General features: G+C 41.9%; 1 protein-coding gene across 1 annotated transcript in view; it reads right to left on the bottom strand.

Annotated features, from left to right (window-relative positions):
- Positions 1-22273, bottom strand: part of LOC120748542 (amine oxidase [flavin-containing] B-like) — a 51847-nt gene extending 29574 nt beyond the window's left edge. The window contains exons 1-3 of the mRNA XM_040055008.1: positions 22184-22273; positions 4493-4587; positions 3509-3646 (exon numbers count right to left, since the gene is read on the bottom strand). Of these exons, the coding sequence (XP_039910942.1) occupies positions 3509-3646; positions 4493-4587; positions 22184-22229 (279 nt within the window). The 5' untranslated portion in view covers positions 22230-22273. The remainder of the gene's footprint in view (positions 1-3508; positions 3647-4492; positions 4588-22183) is intronic.
- Between the last annotated feature and the right edge of the window lie 3252 nt (positions 22274-25525).

Raw genomic sequence — 25525 nt, forward strand, 5'->3', positions numbered from 1 at the left:
AGTGGGCACGACATGCATTCAGACAGCTCCAGCCAGGGCTGCTGGAAGAGGGATGAGTGTGAGGAAACTCCGTCCTCCTACTGGGGACTTAACTGAGGTAATGATGTGGTGGCAAGTTGCTGTCAAGAACTTATCCAGTGACTGGGAAGGGGATGTTTCATGTTTCCCCCAGCATCTTAACCTGAAAGACCCCCAGGATGGCTGCCATGGCACTGGGGCCTTTTTGGTGCTAAAGAAACAACTCAATTCTATCCACATGAGGAAAGTTTCAGGTGCAGCAGGCTGTGAAAATAGCCAGCTACCTCAGCCAGCTGTTAGCACTACCCACAGCCTGCCCTGAGACAGCACAGAGATTAGAAGGAACATGTGTTTCTGCCATTTTTTATAATAAGGAATTTCCAGGAAGCATCAATGGCATTATCTCATAAAAAAACCTTGTAGAAAATAGGATCAGTGGGTGGCACTTCAGTTGGCACTGCAGCTGGACAAAGAGTGGATCATCTTCACAGTACCCAAAGGAATCATGGAAAAACATTCACTGGCAAACCATTCTTACAAAGAAATGTTTCCTCACAGAGATTTAAGATAGCAGAGCTAACCAGTTCCACAGTTATCTCAGACAATGAACCTGTGTTACAACTGCAAATATGGTAAATTTGTGTTTCAAAATCCAGAAAGTTGGCATGGCTAATGAGCCTCCACAGAAGTGAAGTACAGCTTGAACTAACAAGGAAAATCTGTTAATTAAACCCTCACAATAATTGACACATTCTCATATTTCAGTCTTACCAGGGACTGTTGCATGGTAAAAATTACCTGGACTATTTGCTCTTAGCTTTGCTTTTTTAAAAGACAAAAGCTATCATTTTGGTGAGGAAAATAAACACTGCTAGTCAAAAGTTGCAAATATGCATATCTAAGGTAGGACCCTGAATCCTCTCCTGGGCAGCTAAAGTTATCTCATTTTAAGGAGCATTTTTACAGATTTTACATCTACCAGTCCAGTGGGAGAACTGTTAAGAGATGATGACTTCTCATCTGCTTTCTGCTTTTGCTTCTTAAATTTGGATTTATGAACCTAATTGAAGTTAGTCTATTGAAAAATCAATGGTGTTCAGGCAGCAATTTGCCTACCAAATACTACTTACAGAGCCATACTAATTTTCTTACTAAGGCTGATGAACCAGTATTTACAAAAATGAAAAGAACATACTAATCTCTTTTCAAAGACCATGGGGAAAGGCTGCTTAACAAGTGGAAGGAAAAGAAAAAAATGTAGGGCAAGAAACATAATTTTGAGTTTCTGTGAAGATATCACATGCAATATAAGCAAGACCAAAAATAATCTCACAATAGAACCTGGCATTAAAAAAGATTAAAGGAGAAAAGAACCATGCAGCCCAATCAAGTTGGTAAAGCCTAATTAGCAGAGACCCACCCAGAGATCAACAAAATGCATTCTTTTCATTTTGTAGTACAAAGAAGCTGCATATATTACTTGTATTAAAAAGCCTCTAAAATGAATTTAATTAACTATGAAAGGCTTGATTTTGCCTTTGGGTATAAGTAAAAACAGCAGCTGATTTTACAAGATGCACTGTGATGCCTGATTTTTGTGCAGCAAAAGAAGAATTAAAACCTTTAGGTTTCATTGCCCCTCTGGGCTCGGATAATTTTGTGGTCCAGAATTTAATTACATTTGGCCACAGCCACAAAGCTTGGGTCAGAATGTGAATTCAGATTCACACAGGAGACACAGCCCTTTGTGTACTTGGAATCTACAACTTGGGAACACTGCCTAGATTTCAAGGAGCACATGAGCACAGTTCATTCTCAGGGAAACCATGGACAAACCACACGGCTCAGAAACCTGCGAGGAATGTGGGGAAGATACAAGAAATGATGAAGATTTGGCCACAAGACAGTGTTCACACAAGTTTATTAAACAGTGCTAATATGCTAATTATTTAACTGTGAGTAATTCTTCAACTATGTTAATACTTCCCCGCAATTGTATAAACACAGAAGAAAATTGGAAACAAAGGATTTTAAATGAATGCAATCAGGAAAGGCAAAGGATGTGCTACTGACTGTGGAACTATCTCTTCTCTTTACCTCTTGCTTGGCTGCCAGGGAGTTCTGGCACACAGCTCTCTCCTTCCTCTCTTCAGGAACTCCTACAGGCAATGGAGCCTACAAACTGTTTCCACACAACCTCTAAGCTCTTAGAATGGCTTGGGAGTATTCAGCCAGCAGCTGGGATCTCTCTCCTTGGAGACTTTCAACACTCGACTGGGGAACAACTCCAAGAAACAGTGATTTCTGGCAGTATTTTGGAACACCACCATGCTAGGATAGCAGGCTGCCCTGAAAAGCTGAGCATCCTGACTGGCCATGCCAAGTGTTTCCCCAAGTGGCATGACCTCCTATCACTGTTGGGGAGATTGGAAGGCTAAATACTGTGAACAAGCAGAAAACTTGGCTTTGAAGATGATGCCAGAGGCACACAAAACAGAGCAGTGTGGATCTATCCATTAGTTCTACCACAGAAATGGCAATTACAGACAGTCACCATAGCAAATCACTTTGAGAACACTTTTCTTTTTTATAACAATGGAGTGGAAAAAATAATGGAAAATGTGACAGGACATATTTTTTAATTGCTGTTTTAAAAACTGTCAGTGTCTTCTTTAACCTTTTATCAAACATCAACTACAAATATTTTGCCAGTCATTACACAATGGCTTTTCCTAAGCATATAATGAAGCCCAGAGTTCACTTCCTTGGGTCTAACAAGGAAAGTTTCCTTTCTGTGCAAGTGCAACGCTGGTCTATATGAGGAAAGGAGAAAGGATGCTCTTTTGGAGAATGACTACTGAGAATACGTGGGCTTTTTAACAGCTTTGCCATAGCTGTTCTATTTCAAACCACGAACAGATCGCTCAGATCTGCCTCCACAAGACTGTCTGATTCCCAGAGCCTTTTGCAGTCACTGTTTTGCCACCCTGCATGTTAAGTCTCCCCATCAGCAAAACCAGGCAAAATCTCTCAAGCTTCTTTCCGACAGCACAATAATTGTCACTGGCTTAGGAAGCCCATCCTGAGAGACTTTCAGCGTGTTTGGAGATACATCCAGGACTTCTGGAAGGGATTTTTAGACACCTTGGGCAGTGCCCACCAGAGCTGACCTGCACAGAAGAGTCACAGTCGTACCATTCACAAACAAGGAAGTTTCTTGAGAGCTTTCAACTAAGAGGTGAGACCTGAACCAAGGCATGAGCTAACAGTATGCACCCACAGGGCACACATGTAAATAGGTGTGCGTGTCATAATTTGTACTAGTATAGGAATTTGTTGGGGAATTCATAATCAACACACTTTTTTTTTTAACCATCAAACTCAGATACTGCATACTCAAATAGGTAACTACAGCAAGAGTGGAAAACAAGGAGAAAGGACATCCCTGCAGTGTTCATGTTTGCAGCAGCAGCTTGAGAGCGTCTCTTACCTTGACATGGTGTATCAGGTGCTCAACTTCATTCACTTTGTATGTCTCTATTCCCAGCTCTTTAGCGAGACGCAGGAGACGATTCTGTGTTGGCCCCACGTAAGCCCCTCCAAGGTCCACGTATTTAACTTGCTTATTCTGGTTTATCACAAAACACACACAAAAGGGAAGAAAAAAACCACAACAAAACCAAAAGAGATAAGCCCTTTGTAAATGGCACACAAGTCAAAAGAGCGATTCAGAGGAATGAAAAGAAATTAAATACTCCCAGAGCTTTTTGGCTAAGATTCTTCTCCCCACGGAAAACAAATTCTTTGGTAGAGTTCTGGTGTGGTGATTACTGAGCTCATAACCACATAATTTGGAATTCATAACCAGAATAGGTGACCCATTGTTACATTACAGCTTTAAAAAGAGGAAAGAGTCTGGCAGGCAGAGAGAGGAGAGTCAGAGACATCTGTGCAGCTCTTGCTCAGTCAGGCATCTCATCAATGACCAGTTTAAAACTATCCTAGGAAGCAGCACGGGCAAGATTTTCTAATGGGCAGAGTGAGAGGGGTTGTCCCATGTCAAGACAGAGCAGAAGAAAGGAGTGAAGGGAGACAGGGTGGTTCTAGCTCCCAACCAGCCCTGACACTCCTCTGCCCCACGCCACTCTGTGTGGGCCCTGTCACAGCTCAGCTCACGACTCCTCACAGCATGGGTGGCCTCATGGGTGTTTCTTCCAGAGAGATTTCTGCAGTGTCTTTCCTCAGGAAATGGTTTTGAAACTCAGCTCATCGTGTTCTCCATCCCAGATGGGTGACTCCAGGGCCCAAAGATCACAGAAATATTCTGTCCCTGACATCATGCCAGACTTTCCCTACTCTCACTGGTACAACGTCAGGAAACTTCCCACCTGCTGGTACTCCAGGAATTTTCCCCCTTATGGCACACACTGTAAGTATGAATATGTAGGATATAAATGGCTCTGGGGATAATTACCCTTACGGTGAAAGTTCTTCCACCAACTCTGTCATTGGCTTCCAGCAACACCACATTCAAGCCTGACTCAGTCAGTAGCTTGGCTGCTGAAAGACCTAAAAGATAAAAAGGAAAGCAATTAAAGAACACTTCCGTATATGCACTGCACAGCTTTTGTGACTTGATAGGTAAATACTCTCATAGCTGTCCATCCAAATCCTGAATTTCTCATTCAAACACTACCAGAGTGGTGAGGTGCTGGAATTAAAACCCTTAATACCCAATAATCATTAAGTGGAACTGAAGCCACCTAGTAAGCAGTTTGTTGTCAATTTTTACATGTGCTGAGCAAGTTTTGCACCACATGCTCAGGAATTCTGATGCATCAGCCAGCAGCTGGTATGATGGTCACCCAGCCAGGCAGAGAACTTACAAAGGTTTGTAAATAGAAAGCTGTTCTCCCCAACATTTCATTTCTTATAACCCCAACAACAACAATAAAAGGGAAGAATCCTATTATTAGGATTGTCCTAAATTTTTGAAGTTTTCCTGTCATTTTTCTATGTCTCTGCTTTCCAGTTCTGAATATTTTGAAGTACAGTAGCAAAGTTCCCACACAGGTCACAGGTTTCATCTCCAGAAGAACACGTGGCCTGACTAAGAAGAGACAGAATATGCAGCTGTGTGTGGCAACAAGAATTAAAAGTATGGGTAAGTCTACCCCCCAAAAATTGTTTTGTTCCTCATCCATTTTCAAATACATTTTATTTCCACCTTGCGACTCTTGAAGCTGAGACATTCAAGTGAAGGAACAGTAAAAACAGAGGAGGCAATATCTCTTTTTAGTTGTGATACCATAAATCCTCACAATTGCAGTGGAAAATATCAGTGTCAAACCCTGCAGCAGTGTGTCAAGCTGCTGTGGGCATGAAGGGAACCAGAAAGGGTGCACATGAAGCAAATCCAGCTCACAACCGCTCAACTTCCTAAGATCATCTCTGCCTTCAGCACACAAACTGAGATTTAGACAAATCAAGGCGCTTACTTTGGCCACACGTGAATTTTTAGTAGGAGAAGAGTTACATTCTAGCAGGTTGTATCATCCTTCTGAACCAACAGGATGTGCTGAAGAAAGTTCAGCAAGAGGCCAGGCTGGAAGCCACACTCATACATCCTAATTTATCCATCCTTCCTGGCTCCCAGCCTTGTTACCATGAGAATGCAATCAGCTCCCTCTGTGTGTCCTAGTACATGCAGTTTTTGAGTTGTCAACCAAGCAGATTGTTCCAAGCAGAAAGCAGCCGTGAAAGAAATGGCAAAAAAAAAGGCAGTGACAGCAAAAACAGATGGCCCAAGCTAACATGGCAGGACTGAATGAAATGGAAATGAAGAAAATACAGCAGTCCTGGGGAGAGGCTACAGAACATTCTGGTCTTGTGGACTGGGTGTAGGGAGAAAAAAAAAATTACAATAATGCAGACCTAGCTATCTAAAGAATTTAGAATTTGACATTTTCTGAAGAAAAGCTGCAGTTGTTTCCATTAAAACATCATACTGTCCTGCCTTTTTTTTTTTTTTTTTTTTCTTTTAACTAGTTTCATGGACTTATTTATCTTGGGTTTTCGCATAAGTGTTGGTGAGAAAACCAGTAACGAAACTGATAAAGGTCTTTCTCAACTCCCTACTGAGGAAATTATATTGCAAAAACATCTGGCTGGATCAGTGGCCTTGACTACACTCAAAAATATTTGAAGATACCAAGGAAGAACATAATACAGAAACACCCATGGTATGTAAACATGGACAACCCCTTCAAACAACTTGCAAAGAGAGACTGGCTCCTGGAGGAAAAATAAGCAACAAAACTCCTAAATAAATCTGGCTTATCTCTTAAAGAAAAATGAATTACTGCTCAAAAAAAGAGAAACATTTCATCAGTTGGGAGAGGATCAATAGTAGTTATTAATAATTTACAGAAAGAATGCATAAACTGAAGGCTGCTGTCTCTGAAGGTCTCTGCTGGCCTTTCATGCTAACAGGTATTGAGTAATCAATTAATAGCATTCAGTTGCCAACGCCGATCAAGGGATATGAGATTTGACTTTCTTTATCAAAATCTAATGAATAAACACTTCATTGCAGCTGGGAACGAAGGCAGTTTATTCCCAGGAGCAGAACCAACAGAGGAGCTTGTGAAAGGACAGCTCTCTGGATTCCACTGAAATGCAGCTGATTGGCAGCCCAGGCACCAGCTCCTTGTTTCCTCCTGCACCTTTCATCCACCTGATTGTGCCTACCATTTATTCCCCACTGTTTATTTTGGGGCATGTGCCACCTTTCCCCCACCCCCTGCCACATTCACACATGGACCTGCTAAAGAGTTTCCTCTTTCCTGGAGCAAAAACTAAAAAACCAAAACAGTGCTGAGGGAAGGATCAGGCTCGTTGATATCTCACTGCCCCATCCACGCCCATCCTCCAGCAGATCTGACCTCTGCAGGGGGAGGGATGCATCCCTGGGGATTGGAAGATGAAGCCTGCAGGGTTCCCAAACTGAGCATCACCTGAGCAGTTCAAGGGCTGATGCCCTCCCCTTCCTCTCACCACATCACTGTTCTGGTCCCAAGCTGGCTGCAGAAATCATCACAAACACGTAACAGGAAAAAGATGGAAGAAGCAAAGGCAGAGGCTCGGGAGGATCAGAGGGCACAGCAAAGGACCAGAGCAGGTCTCTTGGCATACACAGAACAGGATATCTCAAGGCTGCTGGTGACAGATGCCACATTACAGGACAAGTGTCAGGTGGGAATGCTGCTGCTTTTGGTATCTCACACACTGGGAATCACAGTGCTGCCACATCACTCCATACCTGCTCCTGGAGCTGCACCCAAGGCCCCAGATGGGCTCTTGGACTGTCACTGTAATAACAGTGAGGGGACTGGATGTTGTGGAGGGAGAGCTCTAAGCCAAAGGGCTACAAAGGCAGGTAAGGCACCAGGAACAGCAACAAAAGCATATTAAAATGGAAATGAACACTAGAATGTGAATGCTGGGGCAGGAGGTTGAGGTTTTCTTTTCACAAACTAACAACTGCTGCGCAGATCCCCACAAACCACAACATATTTTCTGGGCAAGAGTCAGAGTGGTCTCTCTGTGCCCCAACTGCTGCAAACAGAGCACACACAGTACCTGTGAAGCAAAGCCTGGAAAAATCAGTCACATGTGATACAAGGCCTCCCCTTGAGAAGTTTAACCTGCCACTCTAACACATCACTAACAAAAGGCAGATCTTTGATGTTGCCCCCATTCCTCACAAGCGAGGCAAAGAGCTGCATTCAAATGCAAAAGCCATCCTAAATTGTGACTGATGCTATTACTGCTCCTATTTTGTGCAGTGTTTTGTCACCCAGAGGCAGCTTTCCCTCCTCTCCAGGGGCATTTCAGTAGAATCAGATCTGAATTGGAATATAAGGGTTCAGTCACTTTTGCCACCACTTCACAGAAGACAGAAATCGGGTCCAGTTTCCAGCACAGCCTCTCCAAGGGGCCACAGAGAGCCATATATAAACATATAGAGAGAGAGTGATACAGCAGAAATCAAACAGTTAAGCAGCCTCACATGCAGTTCTGCTCAAAGAACCAACAGGCAGGTAATTAATGCAAAGAACAAAGAAGCAAAGATGATTATTTGAAGCCCCAGACTGAAAATACCCCCGTGTTTAGAGGATGCTTAACCGGGCGAGCCTCCATCTGTTACCACGGCAACCCGGTACCCAGAGATCCTGGTGGGAGATTGCCTCCCCGAGAATCTTATAACACCAGTTCAAGTCACGAAAATCATCTCTTTCCCCATCGTGCAGCACTCTGCATTCACACAGATTGGACTCAAATGTAATCATCACAGCAATTATTTCATCTTCAGCTCCAACTTATTTCTTTCTTGTTTGATGTCTCTGTCCCTTCTAAACACCTTAAATTGAACCATTTCACTAAACAGCTTCATTACAATCTCACTTCCTAACATCAACAGTTTTCTTAGCCTGAGAGAATGAGTAACTCAAATTTTTTTTTAAATAGAAAATCTTAAATATTTATGCTATTTCATAGACTCATAAAGCTTGGAAATATCTCCAAGATTGTGGAGTCCAACCTTTATTATATATGTTTATTTTATATATATATGTGTGTGTATAATTGGATTACATATACTTGTATTATACATATAACATAAATATTATAACATATTTATTATATTTATATTTGAATTGACAAATGTGAGAAGAGTAATTTTTCATCTGATCTCCCATGTGCCCTACAATGTACCCCTATGATCAAATATATTTGACTATCCAAAGAGTATTTTAAAGTAAATTTTCTAAAAACAACCTGATTTAAATTTAACAACACCATTCTGTTCTGCCTGGAATCAGCAATTTCACTGAAACAGTCTTTAATCTTAGCATTTCAACAACAACAACAAAAAACACTAGAAAGGACATGACTGGAAGTTGCTTCTCTGAAAAGTTGTAAGTATCTGAGGACGTTCCTGTTGTACTTCTTCTGTATTACTCACTACTTTATCATGTTCCTCCGTATTTATTATCTCCTTTCTAGGAAAAAATCGCTTCTCTCATTTACATAATTACAAAACAATCATCTACAGATTCTAAATTTTAATTCATGGAGGGTGTCAAGAAAGTTCTAAGCCACAGGCATTCAATTAATGGCTTCTAAAATGGCTGGCACAAAAAAAAAAATTGTTCACCTAATAGCCATAAAAATTCCTCCCTTTGACTAAAATTGTACCTTGAGCAGGAAGAAATGTTGCCCTTGTACTTGTGCTGTATTAACTCGCAGGTCTAAATGCAGAACTTCCTCCAATACGTGGAATTTGCCAACATTTTCCTCCCTGCAGTTATTTTGACACAAAAGATATGTTTGCAAAGGATTGCTTTTTTCCTGGTTGTCAACCTGTTCAGCCACATCTAAATCACTGAGTCTGCAGAGATGTCAGGTAGCAGATGCTGCTTTACACAGAGCCAGTGGGCAGAGCAGCCTTGGTGCACTCCAGAGCAGTAGACAAACAGTGCAGCAGGCTCAGCACGAGGATGTGTCCAAAAATGCGCCTTGGAAATGGGATATAGCACTCAGCCTGCAGAGCAAGCACAGGCCTCTGCCCTGGGGTTCATGGAGAAATTGTGGGATGCAAAAACGTTTCACAAGACTGACAGCAAAAAAAGGAAACATATCCTAATTGATTATATACAGACAAGTAAGACTTCAGTTCGGGGTCTAAGGCAGATGAACTCAAGTGTTTTTAACAGAATTATTCAATTTTTCAACAGATGGATGTCATGGATACTCAACACGTTGAAGCTGCTATTTTAGAAATCTTTGTATTCCTCTTCTTGATCTTGAATATGTCTCATTTTGACCAGAGAGGCCATGAATTTATCTTCTTTTCTTAATTTTAGTGATGAGTCTCAAAAGAAAAAAACCAAAACCAACCAACCAAAAAAAAAACCCTAAACCAAAATAAATTTTAAATTCCCCACCTGAAGTATCTAAAATGTTAAGAAAAACCCGAGAAATCTCTCAAAACCTACAAAACGTTATAGAAGCTGGTATTGCTGTGGGGTGACATGGGAAATACAAATTTCCTCACTATTAGATGTCTTCGTACAGTATCCCTGACCTACCACCTTTGATGCACAGGGATACTCGCCAAATACTTGCAAAATACATGGAGCAAATAAATGAATTTGGCTAAAACTGCTGTACCATACCCAAAGAAATAAAATCCATCTGTTAATGCAGCAGAAGGACATTTGGGAAGATCACCAATGTTAGTGGCCAACACAGTTGCAGTGAATGAGGTCAGTAAGAAGAAACTCAGAGGAATATGCCCCAAGCAGGTGAGATAGATTGTGGGGGAAAGAGGCAAAAACACTCCCTCAATCAGGAATTAAATTTCTAGCATGTAAAAATTAGACCAGTTAGCAAAAGAATTCAGTTTGCTGTTGATTAGACCTTACTCAAAAATTCAAATAAAACCCCTCTTTGTTTATACTCAGGGCTCTCTGACCTGCTTCTGAGAAATGTCCCCACAACACCCTGTAACTCAGTGCCATCAGCATTAGTTACAGCTTCCAGGTCACTGTGACCCTGGAGGGATGGAGGGCAGGACCTGGGAAAAGACCTCACCCACAGCCAAGCAGCCATTCTGCACCAGTGGGATTCGTCCTTCGTGCCCCACAGCTCCTTTATTGCATTGCTGAGCTAGAAACTTCAATTTAATAGCATTGGTCTTGTCTGTGCTCCAACGAACACAATCCGATTACCGCTCCTCCGCTGAGAGATTGAACCTGGCGCTGGTCACCTTTACCTCTGTCACTCATCATGAGCCAGCTAAAATGTTCTAATTGAAATAATGGCTTGAGACAATAAGGCCTGCAAGGCGTGACAGATAAGGTTTGTAAATAAAACAAAAAACCAAGAGAACAACAGCAAAAAAAAAGCAAAACCAGCTCTGGCCCAGGGTCTGGTAGAGTTAAGGTGGTACAGGGTTGTTTCGTAATGTTCCTCATGTTATGGAAAGGTCGAGGAATTTTGCTCTTGTGAAGAATGCTGTGCCTTCAGTGTGAACGTAACCTTTTAACTTCTCTAATTTGGCCCATCCTAATAATGGTAATTTAGATATCTGGCTCAAGCTCACCAAAGAAAATTCAAAAAATTATAATACAGAACCTAAAACCAGGTAGAACTGCGCCAGTGTAAATTGTCACTCTTTCTCATGCCTTACCTTCATGTCTAAACAGTACAATGAAAACTAGCAAAGCAACTCTTTTTTGACCCAAGTATTTTGGCCATGGGGAGAGATACTCTGTTTTAATAAATAAATACAAAACTCTATCACTGTGCTGTGATTAATGCCATTAAAATGAATGTCACTCACCTAGAACATTACAGAGCTTAGGAAAACAACAAAATTAGAGTTTCAGAAACCCCAATGAGGAAAAAAGAGACATTATCAACCTATCTGCTTAAAATGTACATTTACTTAAAATATTTGTACAAATGACCTAACATTTCTGCCTAAGATACAGTCCTCTATGAGCAAATATAATTTATTTCTGTTGGTATTTCATTGTCTAGCCAAGGCAATGAGTTTTCCTGTCTGAGCTCTAATTCTGTAATTTTGTCACTGAGGTCAGTATGAGCATCTTTCTGTGATCTCTTCTCCCTTCAAGAGCTCCTGGGTGATCCATCCACAGTGCAGGGAGCAGCATCTATTAAGCATTTATTACGTTCTCAAAACCAGAATTACAAACATTCAGCCTACACTTGTCCCAGGCACTGCAGCTGGTTAAGTGACACAGAGCCTGGGCAGATATGAGTGAGATGACCAAAGTTGTGGGGTGTTAAGCTCAAGCCCTGCCAAGATTGGGATAAAGACAATTTGTGGATAATAAACACCTTTGGTACAGTGGTACCCAGGCTTAAGCACTGAAGGCACAGCTGTTCTGCCTAAGGCTTCCCTCCCTTCCACGTCTGAAGTTCCACTTGAAATTTCTTATTGACAAAACTGGGCACTCCAGATCCAAAGACTGAGTATTTCTAGTCTCAATCATTTCTCCTCATTTAATGTGCTCTCTTCATTGTCATGAACAGCCACGCCCACCTCACACTTTAAAAGCATGTCAGAAGTTGTCTTCTAGGCTTCAGTCAGGAAAAAAAAAAAATCAAACCCAAACACATTCTGCACATCCTTGGTTATGGCTCCAGGATATACTGAAAAGTTAATATTAATAACAATATGAATCATGTAATTATCATTTATACTCTGATATTATCACACACCCTCAGTCCCAGGGCCTCCTTTAGCTTAGGTCATCCCTAGTGATGTTTACAATCTGGGCTGCCTCAAAACACAATAGACACAATAGACACAATAGAGGGGAAAAAAACAGCAGAGAGAACTGAAAGTGCTACAAGGAACAGATCATAGCACTGGATCAAACAAAGCTGAGCACAGTGAAATGGATGAGGGTCCACACTGGCAGTTTCCCAAAAGCATCTTTTTAGGCATTACAATTATGAAGAGATCTACAAGCAAATAAAATGCCAGCCAGATTTACTCTGAAGAACAGCTTTGCCTTCCATATACAGCAATGTGGGAATAAAAAGGCTAAGCTGCATCTGGAAAATTTTACAAAATTATGCAACAGTTGCCTCAGAAGAGAAATGCTTATCTGTTTTACCAAGTCTTGCTTGTTCTCAAAAAAAGAATTCTTTTTTTTTAGCCCTCTGAGAAAAGTAAATGCTCAAAAACCACAATCAACTGGAAGAAGTGAACTTAAAAAAATAAACAGACTATCATTCTCACATCTTGACATCAAATATTAACGTGTAACTTCCCAAATTTCTCAGTATCTAATGATAGTCACTAAGGCCAGGCTGGGCAACAGCAAAGCCCAGCAGACCCATCACATCCTCATTGCATGGCTATCCATATTGTTTCACGTTTAAATTGATCTTCAGCTAAGGATTTTCACACAAATAGCACATAATTATTACAGATTTATACTGAGCACCTCTCAGTGTCACTTCCAAACAGCCACGACCCAGAGACTATTTGGAAATTCCTACCACCCTCATAGCCCACATATACAAGTAGGTGTGTACACACGCAGCAGGCTGAATTGCAAAGCCTACAAGGATTTGTCAACATTTGATTTATTTGAACTACTGAAAAATTAAGAAGAATCCTGCTGAAAGCCCAAACCACTCCCCAGCTGAGGTACCAAAGGCTGAGAATGTACATGTCATCCAGAGAAGCCCAAAAGAGAACCACTAAATAAGATGGCTGGTGACTTCCATCCATCCATCTCTAAGTGTAGGCAGGAGGAAGTTTGAGTGAAACAGTTCATAAAAAATCACTACTCTGAAAGAAAAAATGCTACCACTAGACTTGTACCATTCTGAGAGAATATGTAGGGACAAAGATGGTGAAGGAAGCATAGAAGAAAAGAAAAAGATCTAAAGTGGAAAATAAAAGCATTTACACCTTTTCCTGACCTCATTTGTGCTCATTATTTAGCATAACTCACTCATTCAATCTCTCACCAAATTACTTAATAAAAAATTAATTCATATTGGAACAAAAGAGGTGTCTTGCTCCAATATTTAATGCATTCAAACGCAGATTTATCACTCAAGCAAAAATGAGCCAAGTTTATACTCAAGCTCTCCTAGTAATCCAGGTAATCACGGTGCACAGCATGAACCTGCTGTTTGATCAGCTGTTGCTGTGTGTAGCCAATTGAACAGACTCAATTCAATGTTTTATATATGAATTACACCATCAAGATAAAGACCAGCTGCCTGGGAGGTGGGAGGCTACAGGGGCATCTTTCCTCCCCACCCTCCTCACCTCCAGCTGCGTGGAAACTGAAAAGCGTGAAGAAGTTGAACAGCACAAAGTAATATCTGTAAGATGAGCAGGTTTAAAATGAATCAGAGCTTCAGGGGACTTTGTAACCACCTGAGGAATGAAGTGCCAACACAAGCCAGGTCACCACCATAGCTTAATCCTTGCAAGATGCCCAAGCCTCTAATGAGCCACAGCAGACTCTTCAGTGGTAAAATTTAGTGCATCTGTGATTTATTTTGCCAGATGTGCCAGCTACTAGAAGTAACCCACAAGATTTCTAGATTAGACCACCGATTCTTCAGGGATGGCTTTCACTTTGCATTCCCCCATCCTATCCCTTGCTCTCCTTTCTCCTGCAGTCCTTTCCTCTACACAATCACACACAGACCCTTACAAAATCCCAACACCCATCATTTTCTTGGGCAGTTCCCTGCTCTCATCCACTACTGCTGCTGCTTCTCCTGATGATGTTAAAAGCCCACAAAACTCACACAGTTTAGTCCTGTGAGGCTGTGGGTGGCATAGGAGCATAGAAGCCTGCTCTTCCAATAAATGATATCATCACTGTTTCTTGACTAGGCCAATGCAACTCTTCTCTGGCTTGCAGGAACCTTTTAGCACCTCTTTTATTACTAACTTATCCAGAACTCAGGGTCTCCCCAAATGAGACCCTGAGGACCAATCTTCTTTCTCTTCCCTTCCAGCCCCAAACCAAATAATGGTTAGTGGAGAAAAATACAGTTTTCCAAGTGACTTTATACTGAGTTTTCCTTTAAGCAAGCTGTTTGAACAGAAAACTGAATGGACAGAGAAAGCTGTGCAAAATACAAGAGTGTGGGTTGGTTACTTAGAAGAATGCTATTCATTCATGGTTTAAATACCAATGGCCTGTAGGGCAGCTTCACTGACCACTGAAAACAGCAAAAAAACTGTTAAACAAGAACAATGCAGCATTACAAAATTATAAACCTTAGACAGGAATCAGTCCACAAGGCAAAAGAAACCAAAACCCTAGTGTGTCGCTAGAGGACACAAAAAGTATTATACTCACTCAAGTGGTCAGAGCAAAAAGGGAAGTTAATTTACTTGACCTTGCTTATATAGATTCTGGACAATGACCAGGGATTGGAGAATAAGGTTGACACCTCTCCACCCCACTGGCCAGACTAGAAGTCTACGAATTGTCTCTCATCAGAGAGGAATATGAAAACAATCACTTTGTTTATGTTACAATCCGTGAGAAGACTCCACTACAAAAATGTAAACATTCAGAAGGCTAAAAGAATATAGCAACACTAGTGGATTAGATGAATGAACACATTTTGACCATCCTTCAAGGCAGCAATAATAATACCTGACATAAGTTTACAGGGATGAAATAGGTTATTGGCCCAGAAGGAAAACCATGTTAAGTTCAAAGAAGGCTACATAAAAATTAAATTATTGAAACTTTAATGAGATGAATGTAATCTCCTCAAGAAACCAAAGCCTGGCTGAAGCCCTGGAGTCCTGATCACAAAAAATACACAGACCTATTGCAGCAGGTCCAGGGGAGGCCCACAAAGGTGATCCAAGAGATGGAACACCTCTCCTATGATAAAAGGCTGAGAGAACTTGGGTTGTTCAGCCTGGAGAAGAGAAGGCTCTGGGAAGATCATATAACAGCTCCCAGCACCTAAAGGGTCTTATCAGAAAGATGAGGATGAAATTCTTAGTAGGGCCTGTCACAGTAAGACAAGGGATAGTGATTTTGGACTAAAAGAGGGTAGATTCAGATTAGATGTAAAGAAAGTAATTTCTTACAATGAGGAGAGCGAAACTCTGGAACAGGTTGGATAGGAGAGACGGTGGAAACATTCAAGGACAGGGTTCTGAGCAACCTGATGTAGTTGAAGATGTCCCTGCTCATTGCAGGGGAGTTGGAATAGATGACCTTTAGAGGTCCCTTCCAGCCCCAACTGTTCTAAGACTACAATTTCTCAGGAATGATTAACTGATTTTAGAATCATCCCTGAGTGCTTTTTAAGTACATCGTGACACATTCTCAGCAAAGGAATTCAAAGGAACGTCTCCAACAATCTAGGGCTCTGCTCAGTAAACTTTTATAATCATGATAAACTGCTGTATCAGTGCACTCTGAAATAACTGGTACAGAACAGAGACACAACACAAGGCAAACAACTCCTGTTTTGGGAAAGGGCAGCGAGACAACATGGCTTTTTATCATGAAATAACGTAACTATTTAACTCCAGTTGTCAGTTGTGCTACGGAGGAGGAAACTGCGGCAGTGGGAAATGTGCCAAAACCCCCCAGATTGTTTACATACAGAATAATAACTTCTGAAGAAGAAAAGTCTTCTGAAATGATTAAATTAAGCGTGAGGCCTAATTCATTGTCATTAGCTGCTGTGTAAGATATGTAAATATAGAGCAAACTCTCTGCTGGTTTATAATAATACAAGAGGCACTGGAAGTTTACCTCTGGGACTATCAGGACTGTGTAAGCCCACATTGCTCAGGCTGCCTACTTAGGCAGTGCAAACACGAACAGACGGCTTTTTGGCACATCCCTCCAGCTTTGGATGAGACTACACACACCAGTTGATAGGAGTACCTCCAGTAGCCAACAGTATCCTTGCCAACACACTCCTGAGACCATCTTAGACAGCCTGAGCACCTCAGGATGGAGCCAGAGCAGTGGGCTGCTCATCACAGCCACCAGTGTTTAACCCAGACCCGTGTCACTGTGGTGTCTGACATTGTGTTACCTGCTGGAGATTGACACCGATCACTCAGTGCAGCAGAGGAAGCACAACAAGTTGCATTTCTCTAAAATTAACTCCTGAATTTGATGGTGCCAAGGAGTAAAACGAGCAAATCATGATTCATAAGTATGCAGAATGTGATCTTTTGGCAGCCCCTTGATGCAACAAGCAAATGAAAGAAAGAGAAGTAGGCGAGGAGAAAATAGAGGATGGACATAGAGGATGCAGGTGCTCATCTGTGGTCAAGATGACGAAGAAAATAATTTTTAACTGTGTCTTCGTGGAAGGAAGAAGAGCACAAAATTGAAATACTTACTCCTTCCATGTCACTACCTTTGATCAGGGAAACCAAGTTTCCCAAGACAACAAGCTGGCAGTGTCCATGTAAAAAAATAGTGCAGGAGATGACACACTTGATCTGAACCAACTCCCTAAAGCAGACAACCACCAATCCCCACTTCCAATGTGATTAGGTTCTAGACAAGTGCTAGACTAAACTCTGACAAATCTCACCAACTAAATGCACCTTCACAGGTGGCTGTCCAAAGAACTTGCTTACAAAGAGCTTTCAGTCTCTCCTGTTTTGAATCTTGTTTGTCCAAAAAAACCCAAAACAAACAAACAAACAAAAACAAACAAACCACAGACAAGAAAAAAGCAATTCAGCAGTACAGATAGGAAAATTAAATCCTGTGGACTTTCCAGTTTGTAACTTTAACACCAACTGCTGCACATAAACTTTGCTTCCCTACCAGTTATTTCCCATAATAGCTCAACATATTTCCCATAACAGACATAACAGCAACTTCTTTCCAAAAGTTTTGCCATCCTAACTTACCTTTTCCCCCCTTTCATAGTAGCTGTCACATTCTGCTGAACAGACTGAATGAACTTTCCCCAACAACACCCTTTCATAATGGTTAAATAAGCTAATGGAAAACATTTCCTTAATGATGCATCACCCTGAGCCTTGTGAGATGAGATGGCTCCTGCAGATAGACTGGAAAGCTTCTTATCAAAATCAACTCTCAGACCAATTAGGAGGTCTCAGACAGTGAATTACAAGAGCTGTCCCTGCTGCCTAGGCTACCAAACTATTTCACAACATTGGGCAGCTGCTTTTTTTGTTTAAAACTGTTCTGTTTACTGTGCATTGCCAAGTTGGGTTTTTGGTATTTTTAATGTGAAATGTCTAGAAGTGAAATGTAGGTTCCAGCTAACTGGCCCATACTGCTTTAGCCATGACAGTGGTTGGGGACAAAAGGAATAATACAGATACAGGTGACAGAAAATGTGAACCAAGAGCTTCATTATGTCAACTGACAGGAAAATGTCCTGGATTCCTTTTGCCCGAGTGCATCCCAGAGAGGGTGACATTCCCTGGTCCCACTGACCAATCCATTCTGGTTCATCATGAGCAGCTATTTCATCCACACCTTCATTTTGGTTTTGTGGGGTTTTTTGGGTTTGTTTGTTTTTTTTTCCCCTTCTCCAGATGGACATCTAGCATAGGACTCCCAAATTAGCAATGTTCTCCAAAACCATCCTCTTGTTTGGTAAACCATCTTTCAGAGGAGGAGTATTGAGACATTGTAATTTACTACCAGAGGGTAAAAAGAAACAATTATCTACTGAATATTATGTTTTTCATCTATAGTTTTCTTACAATGTGTCCCAGATTTGTTTTAAAAAACAATTTTGCCCTCTGCATCGGTCTATTTTTAAACAGACAGAATACCCTCAGATAATAGCCCTCAAAACACCTAGTCTGTTTCGGGATGTTTTGGTTTAGTTTTTATTTTTAAAGTAACTTGACAGTGGTTCACAGATGCAGTGAGAGCTATTGTAATTAATTATACAGCACATTAAATTGTCACACAAATTAAAAGTGAGGCTTAAGAAGAGTAGAGAGCACAGTGTCATCTCAATAATGCATGAATAGGTATGGAAATATTTTTAAAATCCAATATAACAATAGAATTACTTTATCTTACAGTATGTTTTGGTTTTAAACTTACAAGAGCATGACATGTTGCTTGTGAACAGCAAAACACCAAGCATACTTCAAATAACACTATATTAAGATTTCACCTTTAAGGGAAAAAAATTCAATTAACCTCACTTTGTAAAATCTGTGCACTTGAGATTTAAGAGAAGCATTTTCTTAAGTAGGAGTTGCATAAGATCAGGATAAAATCTGGTAATTTACTTGAAAACAAAACAAGGAAAGCAGTTCCCAAGGCAAAAGCAGGGACAGGAAGACACTTTCGAAAACAAAAGGAGAAAGTCTAAACAAAATCTCTGAACAGATTTCAAGATTTTATTTGAAGTCATTGGTGTCTCAATTAAGAAGATAAACAAGTTTGATGACATAACTTCATAGTTTTCTCAGTTATTTGGACCCTCATGCTACAGGAGCCCTTCAAAGTAAAAGAGAAGACTCTAAGCAAAGAGAAGAACCTGTCACGATGCACATTCCAGCTCTAAGAGGGTCTGCTAGGCTTCTGATCTAAATATTCCTCAGTACCAGGCATACTGCATGCCATGTGTGGCTAAGTATTTTCATATATGCTTTTTGACTCTGAGAAATTTTCTTTCCAAGTAGTTCTTTTTAATTTGCACCATTTGCAAAAAATTTCAAAGACTTTTGCTGAAGTTTTACCCAAAAACCAGAACCTACCCTTAGGAAATCCTCCTGTTCCTCAAAGGTCTTCATTATCATCAATACTACTGAGTTAACCTGACACCTTCAGAAAAGCCATTATTTTGACTTGAAAGAAATGAAGACTGATTTTGAGTAGATTTTCATTACATAAAATCCATATTGGCCAGATTCTTAGTTTTATTCTTCCCTTTTATCAAAGCTGCAATAAAGGACACTAAAAATGATTCAGCAAAGAAAGCAGCACCTTCAGATAAACAAAGGGAGACTGTCAGTTATTAACAGACTCTGCACTGCTATTTCATTTTCAGGTTTTCACTCTTTAAATTTTAGACCCTACCAATTACATCTGGGTAAAAAAGATGAGCAGAGCTTCTGCCAAAGAGGGTGTGAACCTGCAAAGGGCCAGCTTGCTTTGCCGAGAGAAATAAACAGAATGGAGATAACCAAGCGGCAGCTCCGTGACTCTTGCCTGTTTGCATCCTCCTGCTGGCACAGCAAGTCTTTGTTTGCTCTGCAATTCCCTGCTCTGCTGAGGGCTGGAGCGGGTGGCTGAGCACACCTCGCTGTGACAAGAGCCTTCTGCTGGTTCTACAGGCAGCAACCACAGGGCTTCGGTCAGGAGAGCCTCAGGCAGCTCAAAACCAGAGACTTTCTGAAGGAATGCACACCATTTGTGGAGCAGCAGCAAGGCCAGTCCCCAAGGAGTGCCTCAATTTAAAAACCGTACACTTCACTCTCTGGTGGGCAGGAGAAGAGATCTTTGCAGCAGCTGGGCATGTTAGCAGAGGGTTTAAATCAGTGTAAGGAGATCTAAAACCATGGTTTCATCACCTGGCTGCAAGTTCAATGATTTACAGCCGAGCGTGAATCAGAGGTGAAGCAGGAGCTGAACGTAACAGCTAAAGGAAAGTGACTGAAGAGGAGTACGTAGTCAATAGCAATTTTTGTGCCTGTATATTTTCCCAAGCTTCGTGGGAAGACAGGAGAAAAGTTGCTACAGCACGACACAGGAGCCTTTTGGCGGGTATTTAGTGTAAAGAGAAATAAATAGAAAACTGATTCCCCCTGCCACCTGCTGCTGTCTACAGGTGGCAAAGAGCGAAGAAAGCACTTGATTTCCCACAGCTTTGCACTGCCTCTCCGTGCTGATGCTCATCCAGAAAACCTAAGTGGGCTGTGCAGGCCTGCCACGAAAATATTCCCACGGCAACCATGAATAACAAGGATGGTTTAAAAGCTGTTACACTGACTCTTTCACTCCAGCTCGTTCAACAGAGGGAATGTAGCACTACTGCTGTACAAAACCATGCCACTGGAAATGTTTTTGTTTACGAGGCACAAACCAGACATTTACCACGGGCTAATTAATTGAGTTTCACTGTGACACACGGTATAAGTTAAAAACTAGCTGTAACACCGTGTTCAGGATCCACGGTGCTTTATGGAAAAGCAATGGTTAATTTTTGCTGTTTGTATAAACATACTTGAAACATTCAAACATTATTCAGCAGTTTGTTATCAGAGAATCTCTTTAGGAAATAATGCCTATGATTTTTGTCTCTGCATTTTGTATATCAATCAAACTGCATGCTACACACCTTAACATGACGGTTAAACAGATATCTAGAATTATATGTAAGTAAACAGTGGAAATTAAAAGCCACATGAAAAATGGATGGACAAACTCACATCTTGTAACAGATCTCAAGTAACTGTGGTTTGGCAGGAGATACTGCTTGGACCTGTGGGAGTGTGCACACTCATCATGCTCTGGGGAGATCACCACATGGGACAGGAGCTATCACTCCGTACCTCCCAGTGCCCAGGAGCCAAAAACCAACTGTTTGATATGCCAAAGGCACAGGGGGAAAAAAAATCTACTGCCCATGCACAGTTTACTTGGCACACGTATCTCAGAACAAAATGCACAGGGGAGAGGTTCACTGTGGGCAGGCACAGAGGTTTTATAGCCCAGACTGGGCTGAAAACAGCGGATTGTCACTCAAGCGCAAGAAGGCTCCGGGCCCCCAGAGCTGTCCGTCCGTTCTGGCAGGCTGCCGATGCTCTCAAACCCTTATCTGCGCTGAAAGGGAAGCTAGAAACTTCCTATTCATCCAGGTGATTTCAGGCATTTCTCCTTTATGCCTCTACCTGCGCTGAACAAAAGCCAGCCAAGGATTCAAATTAACCACACGTGACCGAGGGCCTCTGCCTAAAACCCCTGGACTGGGTGCAGAGGATGCCGAGTCCAAAAGATCCAGGGGTACTGGAAGAATTGCACAGGTTCAGGGGATGCCAGGACTGGAGAGAACCAGAAAAATAAAATGTAAATCTATGAAATAAAATTGAATTTAAAAAAAAAAAAAAATAGTGAAAGGAAACGTAGTAAAAAAATGAACTATGATGGCCATAAACGAGAATGAAAATAAATTATTACGAAAATAAATTACAGTAAAAAAAAACCCTGATAATGGAAATAACTGATAATGGAACTAAATAATAATAATAAATATAAAAATAAAGAACGATAAAAATAAATAATAATAAAAAGAATAAGAAGAATAAAGGCTAATGAAAGTGAATAACAATTAAACCAACGATAAAGTAAATTATAAAATAAAAACAAGATAAAAATCACTAAAATAACACTACGATCGAAATCATTAATAGCTCATAATAATAAAATACCGCCTGCACCACACGGCACTCGCCCCCAGCGCTGGGGTTGTGCTCAGCCGGCTTTCCCGAGCCGCTGGGGATGCGCTCGCCGCGGTTTCCCCGCTCGGGCCGGGCGGGGGTCGCGCATCCCCCGCCGCTCTGCCCCGTCCCCGTCCCCGTCCCGGCACCCACCTGAGATGCCGCCCCCGACCACGACCACGTCGCACCTCTCGGCCATGGCGCCGCCGCGCTCGGGGCTCGCTGCTCCCGCGGCTCCGGCCGGGCTGCGCCGGCACCGCCCCGCCCCGGCACCGCCCCGCTGCGGCCCCGGCCGGAACCGGGCCCCGGCTGCTGCTGCTGGGACTGCTGCTGGGACTGCTGCTGGGGCTGGGTTTGCTGCTGCTGCTGCTGCTGCTGCTCCTGCCTCCCGCACCGTCTCCGGAGGGAATTTGCCCCTGGTCGAGCAGCGCAGCTCCCAAGGCGCGGCGGTCTGGGGCTCTCTGCTTGATGGGGTTGGAATACGCTTCTCCTCCCTCTGCAGCCCCGCCGGGAATGTCAGAGGGGATCTATGGGTCCCGAAGGCCAGCTAGTGTTTTCCTTGTGAGAGCCCCCAGGAATTAGGGTTGGCACGCGGTGCCAGCTGCAGTTTGTGCTGTGTGGCAGTGACATGTGGCAGTGCTCCTCCGAACACGGAGCTGTGTGTGAGACCCCCCAAGAAACCCACCCACAGGGCAAAGACTGGCTCATCCAGAAACGACAGAGTCGTCAAATCCACCGGGATGCTTCAGGCCGGTCCCTCACACACCCAGCAGGGCCTTCCATTGCTCAGGTTTCTGCTTTACCGTGAGCGTGGCGCCAGGAGAGGCGGCTTTGGGGATGGTCAAAGCAGGGAAATCTGTTGGGTCTGGTGTATTGGATCCCATCAGCATACCTGACCTCCCACACTCGGCAGGGTCTGGGCTCCCGGCTCCTCTGAGCCAAAGCCTCTTGTTCAGTCTCTGTCCTTCTCCACCTCCTGCAGCTGTACATTGCAAAAAGCCGGCCATGGGAGTCTGGAGAGGGTTCCCTGTCCCTCTACCACAGTGCCTCAAGTGAGAGTTTATGGGGTTCAGAGACAGGGGCATCTCTGATGGAAGTCACAGATATTGACTACAATGGGTACAGTTGAGACATTAAATTTGAAGAACTGGGGATTATTAGGAAAGTTAAGATAATAAGTTGCCAGGTGAGCTTGATAATAAGTAGATAGTTGAGCTTTGTTCACAGTTAACAGAAACCGGATCTTAGATAAGATATCCTGGATTTAGTACTTCATTGCTCGTCAGCTTTATGTTTATGTAGCTGTGCTTGTAATGAAAAACAAAATGTGGTAAATAGGACATAAGATAGCTGCAGATTTCCTGATTAAAAGACCCATCGAACACAGGAAACTATAAGTTCTACCAAGGATTCATTTGCCTCAAATGCATTGAAAAGGTAGAAAGGTCAGGACGAGGAAGACTCATCTTACTTCCTCATTTTGGGTGACCCCTTCGCAGAATAGACCCCCGACTCATTTTAAGAGACAAAGTACACATGCTTAGTAGCCTTTTTGCCAATTAGCATACGAAGCGAGAAATAGGAGGTGACAGGGGTATGAATATGTACTTGTATTTTGGGTATTCAACGCTTCTGCAAATAAAAGGCTTTGTAATTACTTGTGAATTTCGCAGCCCGTATTAGGGAGCTATCCCACGTGCTGCCTGGCCACAATAAACATACACTTTCTAACTTTAAGCTGCTAGAGAGTTTTTGTTCACCACAATTGGGTATCGATACTAGATCAATACCCATATTTCTTTAATAAGTCACAGTTCTGCATTTTTAGGCAAAATAGGAGGGAAGCAAATTAAAGGGACAGGAAATAGAATAAAAATAGAAATATATATTGTTACTCTGATTAAAAGAATCTGTCTGATTAAATTAAACTCTGAGACCTCTTTGTCCTGAGAGAGACCCAGTTATCAAATTATCAGAAATAATGGTTGCAGAGATATTTCAAATCTCATATGAAACACTGAAAATTGGGGGAGGCTATTCCAAAAGCAGAAGTGGATTATTTTATGGACGCTTATCAAGGGTAGCTATGGTTATATTCATGTATTTAATGCCAGGTGCCATAGCCTCCCAATGTTCCAAATATGTAACATTTCTGGTTCTTATTTTTCTCTTGTGGCTCTACGAGTTAATATCTTCTTTTATTTATTTTTTAATGTGAGTGTTTGAAACAGAAGGCTGTGCTGCCTGCATTTGAGGGTACGTACTGCACGTCCTAGGGTCACATAAAGGTCCATGGGGATGTTGGAGGGCACTAAGTCCTAAAAGGGCTCCTGTTAAGGTACAACAGAGCAAACATCTGTGTCCTTAAAAGTTTCTGTATGTTCATGGGCACATGATATACTCCTGCTAGTGAATAAATCCAGCACTGTCTAGAGCAGGCCAAACCTCTCCCAAAATCAGGTTGGTGGGTTTTCCTTCCTCTCTCCTGCAATAATTCTGGTTCAAAGTTTCTTTTTTTTTTTTTCATCCCAGTAGCTTCTGCTTCTGAAATGTTTACACCATGTGTGATGGTAACCCCAGCCAGCACAAAAATTAGCACACATTTAAACAGGTTCTGTATTCCCCTCCTTGCTCCTCTGTTTGCAATGTTATGATGATTGTCAAGCACTTTAGGACCCTCAGATATTGGGATACACATTTGCCAATCCTAATAATGGTTTCACACACAGGTCCCAGCCCAAAAGTATCTGTCTTCAACAGGTATGGGCAGAATGAGAATGGTGTGTGTAACTCTAATAAAGCCTCTTTGATGGCATAAAGATGATTTTTTTTTTTTTTTTTTTTTGGGGGGGGGGGAGGGGGTCTGGAACCCTCGCATCTAATCACATCAGGGTTTCATTTCTATTTTTTTTATGGTCCCATTACTTCTCTCATCTCGTGTGGTTCTAACTAATTAAATAAATAAAGCGTGTCCTGCCTGGATTTTGGAACATCATCCTTTGAATGCATGATGTTAAAAGCAGAGCAAACTTTCTGTGGAAACACAGCAGCTGAGAGCCTCCACGTTTTCTCGACTCAGACCGGAGCTTGTCTGAGATAAAATACATTGTTTTCATAAATTTTCTTAGGCTCTCTGACACTGTGGAAATGAAATGGCATAATAGCTATGCTGTCTGGTAGAAAATGTACTGACATCCATGGACTAAATTTTGAGGATTTAGTGCAAAGTTGATGGAGTAGGAGTCAAAGCCAAAGATTTCCACATCTGCAAAGTGTAAGAAGTAGAATTTAGGCACATGATTCATCACTATCTGGTCAGTGGCTGGTAAAACCACTGCGCAGCTTTTTAAAATACATAGCTTCTCAGATTCTACTCCCTAAATAATAGTGCATTTAAAAAAATACAGCTTTTCATTGTTTGTTATGTGTTACAGTTGTTCTTCAACATGTTCGGGGGAAAGTCTCTTCTTAAGGACAAGCTGGTTCACATCTCTG

The sequence above is a fragment of the Hirundo rustica genome, chromosome 2, assembly GCF_015227805.2.
Source record: "Hirundo rustica isolate bHirRus1 chromosome 2, bHirRus1.pri.v3, whole genome shotgun sequence".
NCBI lineage: Eukaryota > Metazoa > Chordata > Aves > Passeriformes > Hirundinidae > Hirundo > Hirundo rustica.